Raw genomic sequence first — 25,221 nt, 5'->3', positions numbered from 1 at the left:
GTAATATTACACCAGTACAGCCATGAAGTATTTAGAAAATTGTCCTGAAGACGGCATTTAAAGCGCATTTTTCCTGCAATACCAGGTGTTTCAATTGATTCCACTAGATGGCGCACTCCAAGCACTACCGTATCTTCTCTACACACGCAATGTTTGTAGAGTCATTAAGCCCTACTTTAACAATAAATGGAACTACGAAAAGTCCAAAAACTTAGCAACACCACTGTTCCCACTAAAACTGAACTAAAACTTTTTTTACTTTTTAGGTAATAGGTTTCACATGTAATTGACATTAGCTCCTCCTCCTATCCTCTAGTGACCCCGCCCACCTGTCAATCCCAGTGTGGCCTTCGAGTTTAAAAAGTCTGAAATAAAGCCGTGGTCAGATGTCCAGGAACACAAGACCGGGAAGTGCACTCTGAATATAACAACTACGCTGACCATTTTGGAAAAAATAAATATAACCTGTTAAGTGTCAGGATGCACAGAGATTGAAGAAGTGCAGCATTACATACTTCCTGTTTACACACACACAGACGGAGTTAGAGGAGTGTAGACATGTTTATTGTTCATGGTTAATAAGACTGAGGGATTTATAAAAGGTGGAATCTCTTCAAGTCTATTGTTTTAAATATTTTTTTGCTGTAAAGTGTTTAAATCTAGACAACAGTTTTATCTGTGTAACCATCATTCTTCTTCTTCACAGCTCATTTCTGTAACTGTCTAAATAGCAATACAATGTTAGTATTGTGGAAAAAACCTTTAAACTACAGGTCAAAAGGTGAAGACGGTTCTATGTTCTCCTAGGACACAATGGTTTGCTCAGGAAACGTCTGACCTACGAAAGGCTAATGCTGCTCACGACTACGGAAAGCGTACAGCTAGCAGTTTAGCTGAACAGCTCCTTTAAGATAACTGGGTTATAGAGAGACATGTTGCTTTAATAAATTACCCCCCCCACACCATACACACACACACACACACACACACACCCCTTCCCACCCCGATACGGTGCACAATTAAGGAGAAAAACATCCTACATGTCTATTAGACTTCTATTAGTGGCCTGTTATAAGGTTATCGTACGCAGTGTTCAGAGATTTACGTAAAAAAATGAAAGAATAAAAACTTATGGAAAGAATTTTAAAATTAAATGCATGAAACCAACATGAACACACAGGAACTCAAACATCCGGAAAAAAAACAGACTGAAGACTAAAAGTGTTTATATACAAAAAAAACCCATTAAGACAACATTCTGAGACACACACACACACACACACACACACACACACACACACATCTATAAACCTATCAAAATTGATTTTGAATACACGATCGATTTCAAGTCCTGTAGAGTTTCCATTCTGAGGAGGTTCACTGAGGAGGAGCGCCTTCAGAATTACAGCAACACACAGTGTCACGTCTCAGACACTCAGAATTCCACGTCACACCGGGTAAAGGCAGTGAGGATCACGTTCCCGGCATTCCCTGCGGATGAAGGTTAATCATTTTGGGTAGTTTACATTTTTTAGCCAGTAGCATTTATCTTTCTACCTTAAAAAAAAAACTAACTCATGTTATAACATTTAGCTAATTGCTAGCTATCCTACATTCAGTGCATCCACTTGTCTGTTCTGTAGGTTGCCATAGAAACGGCTAGTTTCCATGTCTGAGAAGATGAACAGAATGTCTGCCGTGTAATTCCGACACGAGTCCTCGTCTTTCCTCCGGAATTCATTCCCACCTGAAAATCTTCCTTCCCTACATCAGTCTGTGTTGGATCGTCCCATCCGAGCCGTCCGTCACAACCTGCGCCTCGCCGGCTCCGCCCGCTTCCCAAACCCCGCCCACATTCCCGGTCCCACCCTCCCAGAGTGCCCCACCCTCTTTCCGCTCAGCCGGAGGAGGAGGAGGAGGCGGGGGTGGAGTGCAGGCGGAGGACACCGGTGCGGGATCGGCAGTGAAAGCCACAGAAGTGATCTGTGGGAGGAGTGATACAGAAGGGGCGGAGCTTGTGCTCGGGGGCAGCTGATGTGTGACAGACAGCAGGGGGAGCTGCTGAGGAGGGTGCGAAAGGGTGGTAAAGGTCATGTGAACGATCTGTGGAGAAGCCTGTACGGACAGCTGTTGCTGGGACACGGGGGCGGAAACAAAATGCAGCGTCTGATTAGAAGAGGTCGGGTGTGCCGCAGAGACTCCGCCCCCTTCTGCTTCATTCTTAGCCTCATCTGTAGAGGGCAGCGCGAGAGTGACAGGCACCTGCATGGTGTGCAGCGGCTGCTCCTGCTCCAGCAGCATGACGGGGCCGACGCCCACCGGGGTCACGTGAGTGGTGGTCGGCGTCGCCGTGGTGACGAGGGCGCCCGCGTTTGCAGCGAGAGCCTCTGCGATAAGGACTTCAGGGTGGCTCTTGGCCTTGTGAGCCACCACGCTGTCCTTCTTCTCAAACTTCTTGCCGCAGATGGCGCAGGAGAACTGGTAGGAGGCGTCGGCGTCGTGCTTCTTCATGTGCCAGTTCAGAGACGCCTTCTGACGACAGGTGAAGCCGCAGATCTCGCACCTGCAGCATGGAGAGAGCAAGAGGAGACACGTAAAAAAAAACAGCTTATGTAAGGAGACCACCATGGAGAGTCGGACCACAAGTCCAGAGTGACTCGGGTATACTGCTCCATGGTGTAGAGGATCTCATGGGTTATGAGGTTAGATTTAGAGAAGGACTCGGATCAGGTCCAGCTCCTGCTCCTGGATTCTAGTTTTTTAGTGAAAACAACTTACTCAGGATTCACACACAAATCACTTCTGATTCACACACGATTCTTTTCTCTTCTTTTAACACAATGAATTTAATTAAAGTGTTGTCTTCATATAAAATTCATTTGCAAACAATACATTCATAAGCAGTTCGTTCAATATTCAAAAAATCATTCATACATGATTCATTTCTTGATTCTTAAAAGATTCATTTGTGACATGAAATCATACACATGATTCACTTGTGACTCATTCAATCAGGAATCATTTGTGATTCAATGGGGAACTGATACAGGATTCATACATTCATTGAATTGATTCCTGACTGAATGAGTCAAGTGAATCGTGTGTATGAATCATGTCACAAATGAATCTTGTATGAATCAGAAATGAATCACATACCACTCATTTGTGATTCATACCCTCAGACTATAACACCAAACGCTCATTAATATTCATAACAGACTAATTAATATTCAAATCTACCTGAATAGTAAACCTCTGTGTTTTTCAGTGTGAGGCTAAATGTGAAGTGTACCCCAGCTATAAACAATAAATGAACCCATGAGCCTGGATGTGTGTGTGTGTGTGTATTTGTGAGACTCACTGCAGTGGTTTCTCTCCAGTGTGTATCATGCGGTGAACAGCGAGGTTGTGAGAGCTCTTAAACGCACGTGCGCAGAACTCACAGATGTAGTCCCTCTGATCTACACACACACACACACACACACAATCTTCAGAAAATGATTTAAATCTATGCCCTGCTTCACTTCCTGTTAGCTCCCATCCAATACACTAACACACAGTGCTACACTGACTGATGTTAGAATACAAATACACAGGAATGTGAAGTTTTTGTTATTTTCTGATACCTGTGTGGTGTTTGGCGTGACGCAGTAACTGTTTCTGAAGGCGGAACAGACGACCACAGGACGGGTGAGGACACACATACTTCTTCTTCATCAAGTGCTGGTATTTAATGTGATGCTGAGAGAGAGAGTGATGACATATGAGAGAGAGAGAGGGAGAGAGAGATATGAGTGAGAGATATGAGAGAAAGGGAGGGAGAGAGAAAGAGAGAGAGGGAGATGTGATGTAAGAGAGAGAGAGAGAGAGAGAGAGAGGAAGAGAGAGAGAGAGAGAGATGAGAGAGAGGAAGAGAGAGAGAGAGAGAGAGAGAGATGAGAGAGAGGAAGAGAGAGAGAGAGAGGAAGAGAGAGAGAGAGAGAGATTAAACATTTTGTAAAATATCATGTAAATGTCTCAGGATTCTCCGATACACACCTGCAGGTAGCGTGGATGAGCGAGAACTGTTCCACATCCCTCCATCTCACAGCGCACATACTGCACTGGCGGCTTCTTCCTGCACACACACACACATTTTAATTCATCACGTCAGTCACACAGACACTGACGTTCTTCTTGTCCTTCTGTAATCTGATGTTTTACCTTCTCTTGGGAAGACGTGGGCTCTTGTCGTCTTTTCTTCTCCGACCTCTCCTGCAGGATCAGAGCCAGAGGATCAGACAGCAGTAATAACAACAGCACAATGCCGAACAGGAAAAGAGCTGATTTATTGTTTCATCATGTTACCTAACGCCATGGCATCACTGTGCATAGCAAATGAATCCGTCTGATCCTTCACTCATTTACACAACCACAGAAAACCGTCTTGTTTGCATTTCCTTCTGCTGCAGGATTCTATCAGGATGTAATGTCGCCCTCTCTGGTAGAACAATGCTACTGCGAGCTACATGCAGAGGAACGTTTCGGAGACAAGATCTGTGCTGCGTTCTTTAGAGTTTTATTGTTTAATGGAGAGTGGAATGGTGGCTCATGTGAGTGTGTGGAGCAGCATCAGTGGGTGTGGACATTAAAAGGTACTTTATAATAAGGGACCAGAAGAGTGTGCAAAGAAATGGTCAGATGCGAGAGCGCTTCAGTTCAGCGAGTACTGACCACTGAGGCTTTCCACTCCTTTTCCTCTCATTCATCACGGTCTGTTCATTACACACTACACAAGTTCATTTCAGAGAATTTAGAGGCGGGGATTAGACCTACGGAAGAGAGGCTAACCGTCTCCATGACAACTGGTGAGTGTGGATTTGATTGACAGACTACTACATCTGAATCTAACAGTTCTGTAAATCATCACTAAAACGTGTCTCACTTCCTGGGTGGCTCGGCTCCGTCTCCAGCCTCCTGCTTCACGTCTGCCATCTCCATTCCTTCCGTCTTCACCTCTGTCTCTTTCTCCTTGTCCTGCTCTCCTCCAGCTGCTCTCTCCTTCTTCTCTCTTGGCCGCGGAGGAGCTCTGCGTCTTGCCTTCTGACCATCCCTGCATGAAGAACAGCAATGATGTACATATTATTCATAATTTAGACCTCCTGATCTCTCTCTCTCTCTCTCTCTCTCTCTCTCCCTCACACACACACCTCCCAGATTTGGGGTCGTAGCTCTGATCATTCAGGTCATCCTTGAAGGGCACATCTTCATCACTGCTGACTCCCTCATCATCCTCACTGAACAACAGAAATGACGGCATAGTTGAGTCTTTACTTTTGCACTGGAGCTATGAGGCTAATGTAGCTAAGGAGTATATAGCCTCCAGTTTAGCATCATGTAAAATGGTAAATGTACCTCTGTGCCCGAGGCTCGTACGTTTGGTCTTTCGGGTCATCGGTGAAAGGAGGATCTTCCTCACCCAGCAGCACCTCATCCTCCTTTACCTCACTCTTCTTCTCAGTGCTGAAGAAAAAAAGAAAAGTGATCAAACTTTACTGAACTGAACGTGATCACAACACTAAAAGTTGGTGAAATTTTTTTCTACATTTTTATCTTTAGAACAGATTTCATGTTTTCTATCATAACAACCCTGAGCGTTAAATTAAACACGAAGCAGATTTTAACTACAGAGTGAAAACAACAACGTGACAAACCAGCAGCTGATGTGAAAACTGGCTGTATGGGCGGGGCCTAATATTCTAATTAGCATGTTTGACAACTCTCTTAAAACTCACTGAACTAGTGATAGAGTATCAGGTGTGGTGACTATATACAGAGAGAGAGAGAGAGAGAGAGAGAGAGAGAGAGAGATATTATAAGTATAAAGCTGTACCTTGTCTTCTTCTCAGCCGTTTTATTTTCTTCTGCTGCAAAAATAAAATTAGAATAAATTAGCATAATTAATCAGAATGATATTTTGAAACACATTTATGATTTATGTCCATGTTTAACACTGTAGCCCATCTGCTACACTGCACAAAGTATTGGCACCCCTCTTATCCGCTAATGCTGGATAGTGTAGAGGCGTGCTAACACACAGTCAAATGACACTCCTCGTACCGCAGGTAGCCTCCGCCTCCGGCTCGCTCTTACACACGACCCGCGCCAAACCACGAGCCCCACGAGACGACGGCGTTCTGCTGCGGCTCTGAACTCGCCTGCCACCGGCTGCTCCCGGGAAAAGAGAAATAAAAAGAATCAGTGTGTTACATTAGTAATTATTTTCAGTATAAACAAAAAACTACACACTACACATTTACCTCGATTGCCTGCAGCGTCCTTACTTTCTCCACACCTGACAGACGAGAGAGAAAACACACACAGGTGAAGACGTATACTAAAATGTTGACCGTCGTAAACAGAATTTACTCAGATTCTCAGAATAGCATCATGTATAGAAGCAAAACAAAGCCAACAGCAATATAATCAAATATTCTAATAGCAAAAAATATATACGCTTTGTTCATCAGTCCTCAATATCAGTCTTTTAGTAAAGTTCTGTGTAAATATCTGTCATATTCACATGCATATGTTAATAATCAGCAGAAAATGACCCCAGCAGAGCGGATTTCTGTTTAGCCACGCCCACAAAACTCTTCCAATAATTCAGCTCAGCCACTGCAGCGCCCACACTAACTCATCCTCCCGTCACAACTCATCCTCCCGTCACAACTCATCCTCCCGTCACAACGTGACATTACTGCCATTTTGCCCTCACTGAATACCTCTTAACGTCTCATTTGTTTTCGTTTATGGAGTTATTAATAAGCAGTAGGTTGATTAAAACAAAACAGAGATAGCTTTACAACATGACTGTATATTCACACTACAGGCACGAAGATGCTGAAATTCTCAGGTAAAATTCTCCTTCGTCTTCAGTTTCTTCTCCACTGAGAAGAAAGAAGGAGAAACATTTCTACACATCTTTCTAGTAAATAATCACAGTAGCTATAACCATCCAGACATCTCCAGGCAACATTACTACACACGCACGCGCATCTAGGAAACGGATCCCGTCCGAGTACACCTCTACAAACTTATTTATCTCGGTGAAGGAAGTGCTACTGAGGGAATGTTCAGATTTAGAGGCAGGTTCCTGTTTCCCAACCCACTGCCCTTTAAGAGAGCGTCCAGGAGCACGAGAACCTCACTGTGTTCCTCACTGCACCGTGCTGCAAAGCCTGGAGTCAGGAAAAGACGGGGAGATTCACCCCTCTCTCTCTCTCTCTCTCTCTCTCTCTCTCCCTGTTCGTACATGTGAGAATGCATTTCAGTGTGTTAGTGTAGCGCGTGCTCCCGTACTGAGCTTTACTGTCTCTGGCCGTCTCTGCGTTCCTCCTGCGCCGCGGACACGCTGTCTTCCTCCGTCGGCGAGCTTCCGCTTCATCTTCCTCCTCCTCCTCTTCATCATCATCATCATCGTCGTCGTCCTGCTCCACTCCGAGGTCTCTCCTTCTCCACACGGGCACGGATCGCGTGGACCGGTCTCGCAGCACCCGACCAGATCCCGCTTGGCTCGGGGTTCCGTTCGTGTCCGGGGACGCAGCAGGCGGAGCGGCGGAGTTCGATCGAGTCGCCCCACGGCCTCGGAGCGCCCTGCGCGGCGTGCGGGTCACACTCGAGTCCGGGGATGTGAGCGCGGCCTCCTCTTCTTCCTCCCGCTTCTCTTTTTTATCGACACGCTGCACTTCCATCATCCACCGAAAAACAAAACAATATTCGGTTCAATTGCTTTAATTAATCCAAGCGGATGTGAAATCATGTATACGGTATAAAAATATGAAAACACTTTGCTCGTTAAAGGCCCTGATCCTACACACTAACATATTTCACCGAGTCCTCCTCGATCCCTGATTTCTCGCACTCTTTCTGTTCGAGATTTCTGCTTAAATTCAGAAACTTAGTTATAACTCTGCAAAAAGCATCTTTTTAAAGACGCAGAGACGGTATTAGTATGCTCTTAAAGCGATAGTAAACCGGGCTGTAGGTGAGAACCGGGCGGCTCGGATCTCATCTTGGCTTTGTTGCGTCTCCTTTAAGCGCGCGCTGAGCGGCAGAGGCTCAGGAGCGACACTCAGCTGCACGGATCCGCCTTTACATTAAAGCTGCGGTGCGCAAAATCCTCACTCACACACACTCAATCCGCCTTTACATTAAAGCTGCAGTGCGCAAAATCCTCACTCACACACACTCAATCCGCCTTTACATTAAAGCTGCGGTGCGCAAAATCCTCACTCACACACACTCAATCCGCCTTTACATTAAAGCTGCGGTGCACAAAATCGTCACTCACACACATGCAGCCTCCTCGCAGGTTTGTGTGTACGATACGAACAGACCATGTGTGGGAGATGTGAGTTTCTTTATATTTGTTAAGTTTGAGTGAGTTTGTGTGGGACATAATTGAGACACAGACAGCTCTAACATTATGATGTCCATCTGCATGACAAGAAAACCTCGTATACTCTTTCCGGCTATATTTATACCATGTGTATCAAAGAATCTAAAAAAGATAAACAAAAAAACATTACTGTAAAAAATATTAGGTGAAAACAAATTTTGCTTTTATATGCAAAATACGATGGAACCATTGCAACTGGCCCACCTTTACAGGTACTCGGCCATGCACCGACTGTGAGCATCGCTTCTCCTCTCCTTCTCTCCTCCTTTCCAGCACCAGATCAAGGCGTGGCTACATCTTTCAACTGTACAAGGGTTGGTAGTTACAGCCGGTCATCAGATGGGCACCCCCCCCCTCCTTGGTGGACAGCATATTATATTAATTTTATATTAATAGTCATACAGAGGCTACTCACTTCCAGACTGGTGCACCTGAAAAACAAGAACAGAGTAAAAACAAGAAGAGAGATCGATAGATATACTATGGGATTATTGATTAATTCTTCTGTTATGGCTGCTTAGACTGTTACAAGATACACACAAAAATGTAAAATTATACAAATACACACATACATATGTACACATTCATATACACACACAAAAATATAAGACTAAGTAGAAAGAAGCGAAACCTTAAATATAAAATAGAGTAAGTGAAATTAAAGGTAGCAGTGCAGATGTAATACACAGCTGTGGATAGTATAGATAATAGATGGCAGTATAGATAATGAATATGAAGAATGTTGTGCGCCTAGAAAACAGTGTTAATGGCTGTAGTAGAGCAGTGTGAGAGTGTTATCACCTGTCACACACACAATGTTCTCTGTGACACCAGTCTTTTGGAGAATGAGCTCCTCTGACTCTGTAAGGTAGAGATCTGGTGCCAGAGTTATTGATTCCAACAATATTTTATTCCATATACAAATATTAAAATTTACTGACAGGCTTCAGTGGTATTTTCACAGCCAAAGCCACTGGATTTGGCCACACCTCCTGGAGACGTGTCTATTTCAGTATATAACTTAATGAAATATTGTTTTTATATCTGATGACTTCTTCTCGTCTGATTTGTCTTCACCTGAGCGATCTCTGACCTTTATACACCTTTATGTTTTGAATTCATCCGGGATGATCGATGTTAAGAATCTGTGTTTATTCATGATGTGGCTGTGGTTTGAGTAATAAAAGAATAAATAAAGAGTCATGTGCTGTGTGTTTATTGTGCATCTTTCTGCTCTGCTAAATCTTTAGGAATAAATAATAGTGGTGTTAATGTAAATAGTTCCTGTTTCCACCCTGACGCTGATTATTTCACCATAACAGCACATCCCCAAGTGTTTTATTCCTTTTACACCACAATTCCTTGTTTATTAAAGAATGAAATGTTGTACATTTTATCCATTTATAGTTACATTAGCGTTAGGAGTCATGTGTCAGTGACACAAATTAGTTATGTTATAAGTATGACCTCTGTCCTGAAGATTCACCTCCGACACTGGAGACATAAAACCAATCAGAATTAATCAGCACCTGATCCACCAATCAGAATTCATCAACACCTGATCCACCAATCAGAGTCCAGAGACTCAGCAGCTCTGTGATGGAAACCCAGTTTGAACTATGTTTAACAGATTTTACAGTAGAATTCCAGTTGAATCCTCTAGAATTGTACATTTTTTTATCTGACCTGCTCGTAATGAGTTACAGCTGTCATCCCTGCAGTCTGTGAGTCTCTTATGTGGAGGTTCAAATATTGATTAAACCCATTCTGAATGCACATCAGCTCAAAACAATTTAATCATAAGCACCGAACAACACATCTCGACAAAACACCACCTAACCTGCTGAAGCCTTGAAGGATTTCTCATGAACCATTTCTAAAATCTTCAGACTAAAATACAGAGAGAACAGACTTGTACCATCCTGCAGATTATAGGTTTTGCTTATTTTCATCCCACAGATGCTGGATCGGATTGAGATCTGAGGAATTTGGAGGCGGAGTCAACACCTCAAACTGGTTGTTGTGGTCATCAAACCATTCCTGAACCATTTCTGATTTGTGTCATGGTGCATTCTCCTGCTGAAAGAGGCCACAGCCATCAGGGAATACTGCTTCCATGAAAGGGTGTAGATGGTCTGTAACAATGCTTAGGTAGGTGGTACGTGTCAAAGTAACATCCACATGGATCCAGGACCCAAGGTTTCCCAGCAGAACATTCACCAAAGCATGACACTGCCTCCGCCGGCTCGCCTTCTTCCCATAGTGCATCCTGGTGCAACCATGTGTTCCCCAGGTAAGAGACGCACATACACCCAGACATGACTCCGCCTCCAAATTCCCCAGATCTCAATCCAATCCACGTTAGGTGGTGTTTTGTTGAGACATGTTGTTCAGTGCCCATGATTAAATTTTTTCGAGCTGATGTGCGTTCAGAATGATCACACTGATTCCAGGAGTTCTCCTTTTCACTAGAATCATTTATAGTTTCAGTAAAAATCAGAAAACATGGGTTTAATCAATATTTGAACCTCCACATAAGAGACTCACAGACTGCAGGGATGACAGCTGTAACTCATTACAAGCAGGTCGGATAAAAAAAGTACAATTCTAGAGGATTAAACTGGAATTCTACTGTAAAATCTGTTAAACATAGTTCAAACTGGGTTTCCATCACAGAGCTGCTGAGTCTCTGGACTATGATTGGTGGATCAGGTGTTGATGAATTCTGATTGGTGGATCAGGTGTTGATGAATTCTGATTGGTGGATCAGGTGTTGATGAATTCTGATTGGTGGATCAGGTGTTGATGAATTCTGATTGGTGGATCAGCTGTTGATGAATTCTGATTGGTGGATCAGGTGTTGATTCATTCTCTCTAACAGCAGCTCTGACTGTAGCGCAGCTTTATATTAATGTACTCGTTCTGATATGTTATTGTTTCCATAGTAACGATTCCAAAGTAATGAACATTTTTGTTTTATTCTATAAACTACTGAGAACATTTCTCCCCAATTCCAAATGAACATATTGTTATTTAAAGCATTTATTTGCAGAAAATGTAAACTGGTTAAAATTAGAAAAAAAGATGCAGTGTTTTCAGACCTCAATTAATGCAAAGAAAAATTCAATCACTACAATACTAATGGTTTACAAGTTTTAAAGATCAGAAATCAATATTGCTTGGAATAAGCTTGAATTTCAGTCATAGCTTTCATACATCTTGGCATGCTCTCCACCAATCTTTCACAGTGACAATCTTTCACATGCCACTCCTGGTGCAGAAATTCAACCAGCTCAGCTTTGTTTGTTGACTTGTGACCATCCGTCTTCCTCTTGATCAAATTCCAAAGGTTTTCAGTGGGGTTCAGGTCTGGAGCTTCGGCTGGTCATGATTGGTCATGGATCTTGATGTGGTGGTCCTCCATCCACACCTTGATTGACCTGGCTGTTTGGCATGGAGCATTGTCCTGCTGGAAAAACCAATCCTCAGAGTCGGGGAACATTGTCAGAGCAGAAGGAAGCAAGTTTTCCAGTACAACCTTGTACATGGTTAGATTCATGTGTTCTTCACAAAGATGAATGTACCTGATTCCAGCCTTGCTGAAGAACCCTCAAGTCATCACCAATCATCAGAGAAGATGACCTTACTCCAGTCCTCTACAGTCCAATCCTTATGGTCTTTTGCAAACCTCAGTCTGAAGGGCTTCTTTCTAGCTTTGCATGACTCTAGGAGCTTGTTTCAAACTGTCCTCGCCACGCTCTTCAGCCCAGCTTCCATTTGACATCTTTTTGTAGGTCACTTGATGTCATTCTACGGTTGTTGAGTAACAGTCCAATGAGTTAACGGTCATCCCGGTCAGTGGAGAGTCATTTTCGTTCTCTGCTGGTCTGTAGCTTTGTTATGTCCAAAGGGTGGAAGAAACCTGATGCCTACAGTAACCCTCTGCCAGTAAATCCAGACTTGAACCCTTCTTTTTCTCACTTTTCTTTTCAAATCTTTTGGCATGGTCAAAAAACCCCTGTAATACAGAGGAGGATAACAAAGGTCCAATGGATTTTAAATAAGGGTCTCAGATCTTAAAAAAGATATTCATAGAAAAATGTGACATGCAAAAAATGTATTCATTAGGAATGAGGTCCATAATAATATTGTGCCAAGACTTTTTTGTTAGATCAATGTCCTTAATCCAGAGCAACAAGACATTTTCCCTAGCTGCAAAGGTCAGTAAATTGAATAACTTCCTATGCATGATATTGGAGATACGAGCATCTGGGCAGCCAAGAAGAAGGCACATAGGATCTAATTCAACTGGAACATCAAAGATAACACACAGATCATCCACAATACCAGACCAATAACTCTGTAATTTGGCACATGACCAAAAACAGTGGAGAAGGGTACCATTCTCAGATTTACATTTGCAACAAGTTGGGGATATATGGGGATCCATCTTATTTCAGAGAACAGGTGTTATGTGTGTGCGATGTAGGATCATAAACTGAGTAGATTTTGTTCGATTACAGACAGATATCTTTGTTGTGTAGTTCCAGACTTCCTGCCAAAGTGTCATCAATAGTGAGACCTAGGTCTTTTTCCCAAGCTTGCTTAGTAGCATGGGAAGTAAGAGAGCTGTTAGGAATTAACGATCTATAAAATGCACTTATACGCTTCTTGGATTCTTGTGGAGGTGAAGATAAGGCTCTTTCTACATCAGAGGTAGCATTTGAAGTTACTAATGCTGTATCAGTAACAATAAAATGTCTAAGTTGCAGATATCTGAAAAATTCACATTTTGGTAGGCCACACCGATCCTGTATGATCTGAAAGGACAGCAAGGTCTGCCTATCAAACAGATCTCCTAGCTTTGTTAACCCCTGTGCATACCATGCTTTAAAACCACCATCTCTGAAGCCCGACAGAAAGTCTGCATTACCCAAAATGGGGGTAAGAGGAGATGTGAGATGAGTACACCCCTCTAAGGTACGGATGGATCGCCATGCCCTGATCATATTTATAGTAATAGGGTTAGTACAGAAGTCCCTTACAGAATGGGAATTTTTCATAAACAACTGATTCCATAGGGGGCATTTAGACTGGAAGGATTCAATATCAAGCCAAATTGAGGCATGGTCAGATCTAAACCAATCTGCCATCACCCGAAGATGAACAGCCAATTGATACAGTCTAATGTTTGGACAATCTAAGCCCCCATCAGAACAGGTCATCTGCAGTTTTGCCATCTTTAAACAGGGTTTCCTTTTACTCCAAATAAAGGAACTCAACCAGCCTTCAAGCACTTTGATAACCTTCTTAGATAGCAGAATAGGGATCATTTGTAGAGGGTAAAGTAGCCTGGGTAGGATGTTCATTTTAATAAGGGTGATCCTTCCCAACCAGGAGAGAGGCAAGGAGGCCCAGCGTTCTAGGTCTGCTTTGATGGTATCCAGAAGAGGAGGAAAGTTAGCACTAAACATTTGATTATATTCAGGAGTTATGTGTATCCCCAAATAGACGAAACCAGAGGGAGATCATTTGAAAGGAAAGGGTTCTGTCAGAACTGCCATAGATGCTGGAGATCCCAGTGGCATAGCCTCAGACTTTGCAAAGTTTATTTTGTAACCTGAGAAAGAACCAAATAATGAAATGAGACTAGTCAGGTTAGGAATGGAAGATTGTGGTTTAGACAGAAAAATAAGCACATCATCTGCATAGAGAGTAATTTTGTGTTCCTTTTTTCCAACAGAAATACCAGATATCAGAGCACTATGCCTTATTGCCTGAGCTAATGGTTCTATCGCGATATCAAAAAGCAGTGGGCTGAGGGGGTCACCTTGCCTATTCCCATGGTGAAGAGGAAAGTTACTAGACCTCATACCATTGCGATTGGAGTATTATAAAGTACTCTTACCCAATTGACAAAGTTATTGCCCAGGTCAAATTTTTCTAATGTGTAGAATAAATATGACCACTCAACATAGTCAAATGCCTTCTCGGCATCCAGAGAAAGCACAAGGGCAGGGTGATTAGAGTTCTGGGAAAGCTGAATAATATTAAGTAGCCGTCTCACATTATCAGAAGAGGTCCGGCCTTTTACAAAACCAGTCTGATCCTCTCCAACAATGAAAGGGAGCACCTTTTCTAGACACATGGCCAATATTTTAGAAAGAAACTTTTGGTCAGAGTTCAGTAGGGCTATTGGCCAATAGGAGGCGCAGTATTCAGGACATCTCCTTTATTTAAGAATTAAAGAAATATTTGCTCTCTAAGTGAGTGAGGCAGAATAAAGGTTGGGTTTATTAAAGAGAATGGTTAAACAAAGTCAACAAAGGGTCTAGGAGAATGTCATTAAAGGTTTTATAAAACTCACACCCTAATCCGTCTGGCCCTGGGGTCTTACCTGAAGGCATGGATGTTAAGGCATCCAGTTACTTTTAATGTACCCACTAGCACTGTTTTTCCCATCTAGCTGGTCCTGGATAGGATAGTGTATAGTGGATAGAGATGACAGCAGCAGTGATTCTTCTATTTTTCTTTGTTAAATAAGATTTGGTTCAGGTGATCACCTAATCAGTACCTCATTAAGCAGACTGAGGTGTGTCTGTGCTGGAAATCCACAGACACTGGAATGGAAAAGCTGCAGTACATGTAGAGATGCAGATTTCAGAATAATTTGGAGTGTTCTCAGTTTTTTCTGTAGCTTTATAAAGTAACTAATTTGTGTCACTGACACATGACTCCTAACGCTAATGTAACTATAAATGGATAAAATGTACAACATTTCATTCTTTAATAAACAAGGAATTGTGGTGTAAAAGGAATAAAACACTTGGGGATGTGCTGTTATGGTGAAATAATCAGCGTCAGGGTGGAAACAGGAACTATTTACATTAACACCACTATTATTTATTCCTAAAGATTTAGCAGAGCAGAAAGATGCACAATAAACACACAGCACATGACTCTTTATTTATTCTTTTATTACTCAAACCACAGCCACATCATGAATAAAGACAGATTCTTAACATCGATCATCCCGGATGAATTCAAAACATAAAGGTGTATAAAGGTGTGATATAAGGTGCAAACCCACCACCAGAGATCAGACAGGTGAAGACGAATCAGACGAGAAGAAGTCATCAGATATAAAATACAGCAAGGTGCAACGTCTGCTCTCCCGAATGTAGTGTCTCTCTCAACAGAACAGCATTAAAGTCTTCACGTTAGTGCTAATGGAAAAGTCCAGTGTTTTAAATCCGATCTGAGAAAAGCTTTAATCTTAGTAGTAGTGTTTCTTGTAAAATGTAAACACTCATGTTTTTTTGACTAACAGTGTGACTTTCCACACAAGAGAATGTTTTCTAGGCTTCAGTGTGCTAAAATGTTTAAAAACCGTCATATAATCATCGCCTGTTAAGACTTTGGTAGTGTTTCGTCTGTTATATTCAGATATTTTGATGCCTGATTGGACACTGTCTACAGCCTACAGGACACACTATTCACAAAACTGACCAACAAACGTTTATGCTACAGCTTTTAAATGCTGGTGATGAATTTATACACAAGCTGAATAAAACGCTTCATTACTATAACAGAGCCAGAGATAAAAACATGGATTCCCTTTTCTAACGAACATGATTTCGGCGTACAAAAGTGTGACTTGTTCTCAGATTGTGAAGTGACATCAATAATGAATCATCAACAGGTTAAACCTGACCTGATTATTGCTTCAAGAAACATACAGAGAATTACAGAGTAAATGTGTGTGGACTGAGATCATGGGAGCGAAATTAGGGGTCCAAGCACCAGAGGAAACCATTAAAGTCCACTCAGGGATTAGCGTACATTTACTTACGGTCATGATATTCTAGACCTTTTCCTAACAAGCATGATAGTTTCTTTCATATAAATGTTCACCAACCTGATATGCAACAACAAAATATGCAACAGACTCTAAATTTCATGAAAGATAACAATATGGCTGCCACATCGCAAGAAATCATCGAGGGGCGGAGTTTAAATTTACTCAAATAGCTGTTTCTCATGAACTGTACATCCAATCAGGCTCAAATCTGGCGTACGGCGTCGTGTTTCTAACCTCTGAGTGGACATATGATGAGGTCTGAGTTACACAAACATAGCTGTCATCAGCCAGTCAGCTTTCCCCATCACTAAATGTAAACAGGATGTTCATCTTTAGCGCTCAGTGTCACTTGGGAAGGTCTGGTCAGTGGGATGGCGTTTACGGAAGAGCTTGATCACTGTTTCAGCTAGGTTTACTCAACTAGCCTTAATGCTCATGTGCTCTGATTGGATTTTACAGGATTATCAGGAAAAACACACACGATTGTATCACTAGTTTGAAGTATGTTTTTGTGTCCAGTGACCAAAGTAAAGGTGTTGTCCAGGTACAGCTGTGTTAAACCCTGTGGTAAACTTAAAGGTAAAGCAGCGGCTACTGTGTTTATTACGTACCTTAAATTAGTTTTTAAAACCAACACAATGAATCTCTGTGCTGCAAATTCACCTGCTCACAATACCAGAAAAAAAACCCAGAGGAAATCTGTGTGCTCGTTTCTTTTGCATTTTTTGCTTCAGAGAAAACAAACCGGTTAAACAGGTGAATCAAACTCGGTGCTCAGACTTTACTAATAACACCAATGTCAGGAAAATTCACCATGTGTGGATGAGGGAAGTGAAACATCTGCAGAGTTCCACCAGTTTTAAGAAACGATTACAGAAACCTCAGCGCCTGAAGGAAAGGAGAAGCTTTGCTGCCGAGACCGGTGGGAATCGGTACGTCTGAGACCTCGAAAAACTTGAGAAAGAAATGTTTAAGTGGATTCCTGAGGTAACCATTTATTGATTATCGGCTCTCAAACCTAACCCTTTGTTTTTCAGTGAATCCCTGAGATAATCCAACCTTTATATTTGTCCCCTACCAAGCCTGCTGTTTGTTAAGTCCCTGAAATGACATGTACATTTACAGCATTTGGCAGACCCCCTTATATCCAGCGTGACATATAAAATTAACCATGCATTTTAATTAGTTCCCTGATATTATCTTCTCCTTTCATTGGGTTCTCAGTAGAACAGCCATTTTAAAAACTGGTTCCATGATTTCCATTGGTTCCTTATTCTACCTGACTACTGTCATTGGTCCCCTTTAAACAACCCTAAAAGTTCCACAAACTAATCCTGTTACTAGTTACCCAGTATAAGGTTATATAAGGTTAAGGTTCCATTTCTATGCCCTTATTAAGATGACATTGTCCATGAAAGCCTGAGATAATGCACCATTTTTACTGGTTTACTTTTTATTATTATTCCTAGTAATCCTTTTTGTATTAGCTGCAACTCAGATTTGTTCCCTAGTTTTAATAAGATAACCCTCAATTTCCATCAGTTTCCCAACACAATATTCCCTGACATAACTCTTACTGGTCTCGTTACAGCTCCATGTTTCCTGCAATAACAGTTCATGCTCATTGGTTCCTCAGCAGAGTGTTAAGAAAGCAAACCTCTCATGAGTCTGCGTCTGAGCATGAATATCACTTTTGTAAACCCAGTGAGCTTTTGTAAACGAAGTAACTGTTCCCCTGCACCTCTCTCTCCTGCTGTATCATGGCTTTAAGCTGAAAGATAAATCAAAATCTGATGTGTGTGTGTGTGTGTGTACGTGAGTGTGTCTACACATAGTCCCTGCTCTTGGGCCTGAAGTAGAGCTTCTTGGTGAGCATGGAGGCGAAGCAGGGCACCTGTTTCTTGCCGATTGCTGAGAGGTCTCTGCAGTTCTGCACACTGCGGTGAGACACTTTGCGGTTGACGAGCATGAGGAGCTCGGTGAACTCCAGCGTGGAGCCGTACTGCTCAAGCAGCTCACACAGATCCTGAACAAACCAGGAACCGTTCATTGTCTCACGGTGAGAGTAGAAACCTGCAGGAGAGGAAGGAGGAGAGTCCATATTTACTTCAGCATACAGCCATTATCTTATATTACACATCAACCACAGTGCATGTGTTTTTACAGTCATTACTGTAGAAATTCAGCTCCTTTCTTAGGGGAATCCAACCAAATCCAATCCATCCAAACCCAAACCACTCCAACCCTATCCAATCCAATCCACTCCACTCCAGTCCATCCAAACTCAAACCACTCCAGTCCAGTCCATCCAAACCCAAACCACTCCAGTCCATCCAAACCCAAACCACTCCAGTCCAGTCCATCCAAACCCAAACCACTCCAGTCCAGTCCATCCAAACCCAAACCACTCCAGTCCATCCAAACTCAAACCACTCCAGTCCAGTCCATCCAAACCCAAACCACTCCAGTCCATCCAAACCCAAACCACTCAAACCCCACTCATATCCAATCCATTCCAGTCCAATCCACTCAAACCCAATCCACACATCTCCTCACATCCACTCAAATCCAATCTAGTCAAATCTCCCCTATTAAAATTGACCAAATCTGACATTAGCATAAATCCTGAAGCACAGAGTCATGAATATTGAGAATGTTTCTCTTTCATTGTCCCAAAGCACCATAAATAAACCCTGTAGTGGTTTTAGCAGACAGACCAGTTTGAGTGTGGTGCAGGAGACATACACATACCATAGTAAATACTGCACTAAGAATGTGCCTGTGTGGGAATGTGAGTGAAAGGAAAAGATCAAATCAGTGCAGGCTAGAAGATTAACCATTAACCTGCTGTACAATATGACCATAAAGTTCAAGGCACAGCTGATTCAACTCCTGTCCTTATAATGTACACTCAACTTTCACACATATCAATGAGATATTGATGAGATAAATGCCATCTATTATGAGATGTGTGTGCTATTTTCATGTCTCGATGTATTTACAGAATGACAGAATGTTTGCTTAATTTGATTTAATTTGATTATTTGCCCCAATAATGTAGTATGTATAGAAATAAAGGTTTAAATGAATAGAGTGATGTAACGTGCAGGTTTCAGCACTCACCCTCGGCTACCGAGTAGCACATGATGAAGTCGGCTCCTGCGGGGAGAGTCTGAACCACCCCGGCGTCCACCATCACCTGATTGACGTCCTTGCTGTCCACCATGTCCATGGGAGTGACCGGATCATCGTGTTTGTCCCCACGACATGCCTGTCATTCACCATATATACACATTTATACACAATGACTATACACTGTTATTGAAAAATCTTGGTAATGTTAATACTGTGTTGAGTTTATAACACAGTTATAAGCTGTAGTAAACATCCAGCCAGAAATGCAATTCATGTAATTCAAAAACTGTCAGTTGACGGGGCCTAATATTCTAACGAGCATGCTTGATTGACAGCCCTCTGTCTGAGACAACACCAGGTTTTCTTTTGGGTTTTTTTTGGACGGTTTTTGCTCACTAACCAGTCAGTAGGTGATGTGATGATAGTGGGCATAAGTATTCAAACAAGTAAAGATAAGGGAGCCTCCTCTTTAGCACCAATCAGACAAGGCACCTACATGTAACACACACTTAGTAACAATGAGGAAAAGGAAATAAGAAAAAGTTTTTTGTTATTCTAGTTCTTTAAGGCTCTGCCTGAAGCACAGGACCCAGCCTTCTGTGCCCCCCTCTCCCTGCTCCCCCTCACCAAAACAGATGGCTCCAGGGCTGAGGTCATTCTGATCTAGTGACCATGAGGATTTTTTTTTCACCTGCAGGATGAAGATCTTTGGTTTCCCCACCAGACTTGGACATTTGTCTCCTCTGAACAGAGATGTAATGTCCTTGATTTCGATCTGGCCGTCGTTGGCGTAAACGTGTCCATTTTCCCCGTGGCTCAGGAACACGCAGACAAAGCAGTCAGCATCTACGTGATTAGCTTTTGCAGCTGAGGGGAGGGGCAGAGGTCATCATCAACGTCGTGAAAGAGAAACCACAGGGAAGTGAGTGACGTGAAGAAAGACGGACTTTCATGGGCAAAGTGTCTGGATTTCTGTCTTACCTTCTGAGATGATGTGCACAACCTCTTCCTGTTTCTTATCATTGTAAACCTTCACCTCAAAGTCCAGCTTCTCAAACCTGTCCGTCATATTGAACACACAGAACTACAAATTAAAGCTGCAGTATGTAACATTTGTGACTTTAAAAACCCTCCACCTTCACAGAAATGGAAAAAAAAAATGTTTGCTGGTTATGGTGTGTGTGTAATGATGTATGTAGTGGCATGTGATACAGTGTGTATATTACATTGTGTTACAGTGTGTGTTACAGTGTGTATATTACATTGTGTTACAGTGTGTATATTACATTGTGTTACAGTGTGTGTTACAGTGTGTGTTACAGTGCATTACAGTGTGTATATTACATTGTGTTACAGTGTGTGTTACAGTGTGTATATTACAGTGTGTTACAGTGTGTATATTACATTGTGTTACAGTGTGTATATTACATTGTGTTACAGTGTGTGTTACAGTGTGTATATTACAGTGTGTTACAGTGTGTATATTACATTGTGTTACAGTGTGTGTTACAGTGTGTTACAGTGTGTGTTACAGTGTGTGTTAGTGTGTGTTACAGTGTGTTACAGTGTGTTACAGTGTGTATATTACATTGTGTTACAGTGTGTGTTACAGTGTGTATATTACAGTGTGTTACAGTGTGTATATTACATTGTGTTACAGTGTGTGTTACAGTGTGTTACAGTGTGTGTTAGTGTGTGTTACAGTGTGTGTTACAGTGTTACAGTGTGTGTTAGTGTGTGTTACAGTGTGTGTTACAGTGTGTTACAGTGTGTGTTACAGTGTGTATATTACATTGTGTTACAGTGTGTGTTACAGTGTGTATATTACAGTGTGTTACAGTGTGTATATTACATTGTGTTACAGTGTGTGTTACAGTGTGTTACAGTGTGTGTTACAGTGTGTTACAGTGTGTGTTACAGTGCATTACAGTGTGTATATTACATTGTGTTACAGTGTGTGTTACAGTGTGTGTTACAGTGTGTATATTACATTCTGTTACAGTGTGTTACAGTGTGTATATTACATTGTGTTACAGTGTGTGTTACAGTGTGTGTTACAGTGTGTATATTACATTCTGTTACAGTGTGTTACAGTGTGTATATTACATTGTGTTACAGTGTGTTACAGTGTGTATATTACATTGTGTTACAGTGTGTTACAGTGTGTATATTACATTGTGTTACAGTGTGTTACAGTGTGTATATTACATTGTGTTACAGTGTGTGTTACAGTGTGTGTTACAGTGTGTGTTACAGTGTGTATATTACATTGTGTTACAGTGTGTGTTACAGTGTGTATATTACAGTGTGTTACAGTGTGTATATTACATTGTGTTACAGTGTGTGTTACAGTGTGTTACAGTGTGTGTTACAGTGTGTGTTACAGTGTGTATATTACATTCTGTTACAGTGTGTTACAGTGTGTATATTACATTGTGTTACAGTGTGTGTTACAGTGTGTATATTACATTGTGTTACAGTGTGTATATTACATTGTGTTACAGTGTGTGTTACAGTGTGTATATTACATTGTGTTACAGTGTGTGTTACAGTGTGTATATTACATTGTGTTACAGTGTGTGTTACAGTGTGTGTTACAGTGTGTGTTACAGTGTGTGTTACAGTGCATTACAGTGTGTATATTACATTGTGTTACAGTGTGTGTTACAGTGTGTGTTACAGTGTGTATATTACATTGTGTTACAGTGTGTTACAGTGTGTATATTACATTGTGTTACAGTGTGTATATTACATTGTGTTACAGTGTGTGTTACAGTGTGCGTTACAGTGTGTATATTACATTGTGTTACAGTGTGTGTTACAGTGTGCGTTACAGTGTGTATATTACATTGTGTTACAGTGTGTGTTACAGTGTGTATATTACATTGTGTGTTACAGTGTGTGTTACAGTGTGTATATTACATTGTGTTACAGTGTGTGTTACATTGTGTATATTACATTGTGTTACAGTGTGTGTTACAGTGTGCGTTACAGTGTGTATATTACATTGTGTTACAGTGTGTGTTACAGTGTGTATATTACATTGTGTGTTACAGTGTGTGTTACAGTGTGTATATTACATTGTGTTACAGTGTGTGTTACATTGTGTATATTACATTGTGTTACAGTGTGTGTTACAGTGTGCATTACAGTGTGTTACAGTGTGTATATTACATTGTGTTACAGTGTGTGTTACATTGTGTGTTACATTGTGTATATTACATTGTGTTACAGTGTGTGTTACAGTGTGCATTACAGTGTGTTACAGTGTGTATATTACATTGTGTTACAGTGTGTGTTACAGTGTGTGTTACATTGTGTATATTACATTGTGTTACAGTGTGTGTTACAGTGTGCATTACAGTGTGTTACAGTGTGTATATTACATTGTGTTACAGTGTGTGTTACAGTGTGTATATTACATTGTGTTACAGTGTGTGTTACAGTGTGTGTTACAGTGTGCATTACAGTGTGTTACAGTGTGTATATTACATTGTGTTACAGTGTGTGTTACAGTGTGCGTTACAGTGTGTTACAGTGTGTGTTACAGTGTGTATATTACATTGTGTTACAGTGTGTGTTACAGTGTGCGTTACAGTGTGTTACAGTGTGTGTTACAGTGTGTGTTACAGTGTGTATATTACATTGTGTTACAGTGTGCGTTACAGTGTGTATATTACATTGTGTTACAGTGTGTGTTACAGTGTGTGTTACAGTGTGTATATTACATTGTGTTACAGTGTGTGTTACAGTGTGTTTTACAGTGTGTATATTACATTGTGTTACAGTGTGTGTTACAGTGTGCGTTACAGTGTGTTACAGTGTGTGTTACAGTGTGTATATTACATTGTGTTACAGTGTGCGTTACAGTGTGTATATTACATTGTGTTACAGTGTGTGTTACAGTGTGTGTTACAGTGTGCATTACAGTGTGTTACAGTGTGTATATTACATTGTGTTACAGTGTGTGTTACAGTGTGCGTTACAGTGTGTTACAGTGTGTATATTACATTGTGTTACAGTGTGTGTTACAGTGTGCGTTACAGTGTGTTACAGTGTGTGTTACAGTGTGTGTTACAGTGTGTATATTACATTGTGTTACAGTGTGCGTTACAGTGTGTATATAACATTGTGTTACAGTGTGTGTTACAGTGTGTTTTACAGTGTGCGTTGCAGTGTGTTTGTTATATTGAGGTCAGTGTTATGGTATGTGTTACAGTGTGCACTATGATACCTGCCACATTTTGTCTGTAAAGTCTGTACCATGTGCCTCAGTGTGTGTTCCGGTGTGTGTTCTTGTGCTTGTGTTATGTTCTTCACCTGCGTTTGAGGTTGTCCCGGTCTGCATTGGTTCCGCTTCGAGGGTACAACCTGAGCTGCCAGTAAAAGTTCTCCTGGTTAAAGATGAGAGCCAGACCTCTGCGTTTGTGCTTCATGTTGTACTCCTCGTTTGGGTCGATTTTATAAGCTCTACAAAAAAATAAATCCAAACCATTGTCGATCAGCACAACGGAAAACATTTCAATTTTAAAGTATAATAAATTCAGCATAGATCTCACTTGCGAAACTGAGCGTCCATCTCTGTCCGGCCTCCTCCCTGCCCTGAACATATAACACGCTTGTTTTACAAACATTACAGAATTTCCATCCTGGTCATTATGTAACTCATTTGGAAGAGTGTTAAAGGTAAATCTAAATGAATAAAAAGCATTCTAAATGACAAACTGTAGACATATTGTGCATTAAGAGGAATAATATACTTTAGACTTGTTGTTATAGGAAAATAATAAACCAGTTAACTTCCTGCTGTCGATTATCTTCTTTAAAAACATACCACGTTACGGTTCCTTGCTTACTAAAGACATTAAGTGCGTGGATGAATTAAAATGAAACTAACCTGCAGTAGTAACACGTTGTGCCGAATCATGATCGGTCTCAACCTGACCTGCAAAACAAACCGCAACAACAACTACACAAGTGAAGTTGAACGCTGCATACACCATATAACGCCCCATACATACAGACTGTATATACGTGGTACGTTTTTCTAAAGCTTTAATCAAATCAATAGCGACTGTTCAGCACGTTTGCACTACATTTAAACAGGTTTAAGGCTAATATTAGACATTAGCAAGCTATAATGAGATATAATAACATCAGCGCGTATCATGCAAATGACTCAGGAGTTCATGAGTCGACTCAGCTCACGTCTCAACTCCTACAAGGAAGCATGCCTTTCTAAATTAACCTCTGTTTACAGCTAAATACGAGCACGAACTGGAAATATACCTAACGTTTGATATTTACAGATAAAAGTGATTTTAAAAAGAAAAAAGCGAAACACTTGATTACCTGAAACTTGATCTTTCCCCTGGCTCGCCATCGTCGTTTAACCTGTGGAGTCTGAATACAGCAGTAAGACAGTCGTAAGCTCCGCCCATTAAACACTTTGATTGGGTAAACGGCGGGATAGTAAGCGGTGATTGGATTGTAGAGATGTCGATCATGATAAGGCAGAATTTCCGCGTTATTCCTGTTAGCCTGAGGCGAAGCGTTTCTTCGGGGGTTCCCAGCAAATTGTAAAATCTTTGTGTTATTTATGATACTAGTGCCACTAGTGAACTAAACCACAACCAAACTCTAAACCACTAAACTCCATAATTCAGCGAATTTACAGTTGACACCGTGGTTGTTCTCTTTACATGAAACATACACTATAGTGCCAAAAGTTTTGGAACACCCCTCCAGATCATTGAGTTCAGATGTTGTGTTTCAGGGGTTGGGC

General features: G+C 41.4%; 2 protein-coding genes across 2 annotated transcripts; both read right to left on the bottom strand.

The window, feature by feature from the left end:
* Positions 1–542: 542 nt before the first annotated feature.
* Positions 543–8,224, bottom strand: LOC131350861 (E3 ubiquitin-protein ligase ZFP91-like). The gene is made up of 12 exons (XM_058385833.1): positions 7,342–8,224; positions 6,300–6,334; positions 6,100–6,207; positions 5,873–5,906; positions 5,395–5,502; positions 5,190–5,276; positions 4,925–5,092; positions 4,204–4,254; positions 4,039–4,117; positions 3,627–3,741; positions 3,362–3,461; positions 543–2,563 (listed from the first exon to the last, which is right to left on the bottom strand). Exons 1-12 carry the CDS (start codon positions 7,734–7,736, stop codon positions 1,765–1,767), a joined length of 2,079 nt encoding a protein of 692 aa, XP_058241816.1. The 5' UTR covers positions 7,737–8,224; the 3' UTR covers positions 543–1,764.
* Positions 8,225–15,400: 7,176 nt separating this feature from the next.
* Positions 15,401–24,895, bottom strand: LOC131350924 (caspase-6-like). The gene is made up of 8 exons (XM_058385937.1): positions 24,789–24,895; positions 24,334–24,381; positions 23,996–24,038; positions 23,757–23,906; positions 20,418–20,494; positions 20,128–20,303; positions 19,425–19,572; positions 15,401–18,374 (listed from the first exon to the last, which is right to left on the bottom strand). Exons 1-8 carry the CDS (start codon positions 24,817–24,819, stop codon positions 18,127–18,129), a joined length of 921 nt encoding a protein of 306 aa, XP_058241920.1. The 5' UTR covers positions 24,820–24,895; the 3' UTR covers positions 15,401–18,126.
* Between the last annotated feature and the right edge of the window lie 326 nt (positions 24,896–25,221).

This window comes from Hemibagrus wyckioides, linkage group LG03 (assembly GCF_019097595.1).
Source record: "Hemibagrus wyckioides isolate EC202008001 linkage group LG03, SWU_Hwy_1.0, whole genome shotgun sequence".
Taxonomy (NCBI): Eukaryota; Metazoa; Chordata; class Actinopteri; order Siluriformes; family Bagridae; genus Hemibagrus; species Hemibagrus wyckioides.
This window is presented reverse-complemented; position numbering and strand designations above follow the sequence as displayed.

What these genes read in the sequence shown, in the direction of transcription:
- LOC131350861 (XM_058385833.1), bottom strand. Translation starts at nt 7,736, where the DNA reads ATGATGGAAGTGCAGCGTGTCGATAAAAAAGAGAAGCGGGAGGAAGAA. An exon ending in TACGAGCCTCGGGCACAGAG is followed by an intron (nt 5,277 to 5,394) that starts GTACATTTACCA and finishes TCTGTTGTTCAG; the next exon opens with TGAGGATGATGAGGGAGTCA. An exon ending in GGAGCCGAGCCACCCAGGAA is followed by an intron (nt 4,255 to 4,924) that starts GTGAGACACGTT and finishes CTGATCCTGCAG; the next exon opens with GAGAGGTCGGAGAAGAAAAG.
- LOC131350924 (XM_058385937.1), bottom strand. Translation starts at nt 24,819, where the DNA reads ATGGCGAGCCAGGGGAAAGATCAAGTTTCAG. An exon ending in CGGGACAACCTCAAACGCAG is followed by an intron (nt 20,495 to 23,756) that starts GTGAAGAACATA and finishes TATGACGGACAG; the next exon opens with GTTTGAGAAGCTGGACTTTG. An exon ending in CAAAGATCTTCATCCTGCAG is followed by an intron (nt 19,573 to 20,127) that starts GTGAAAAAAAAA and finishes GGTGAATGACAG; the next exon opens with GCATGTCGTGGGGACAAACA.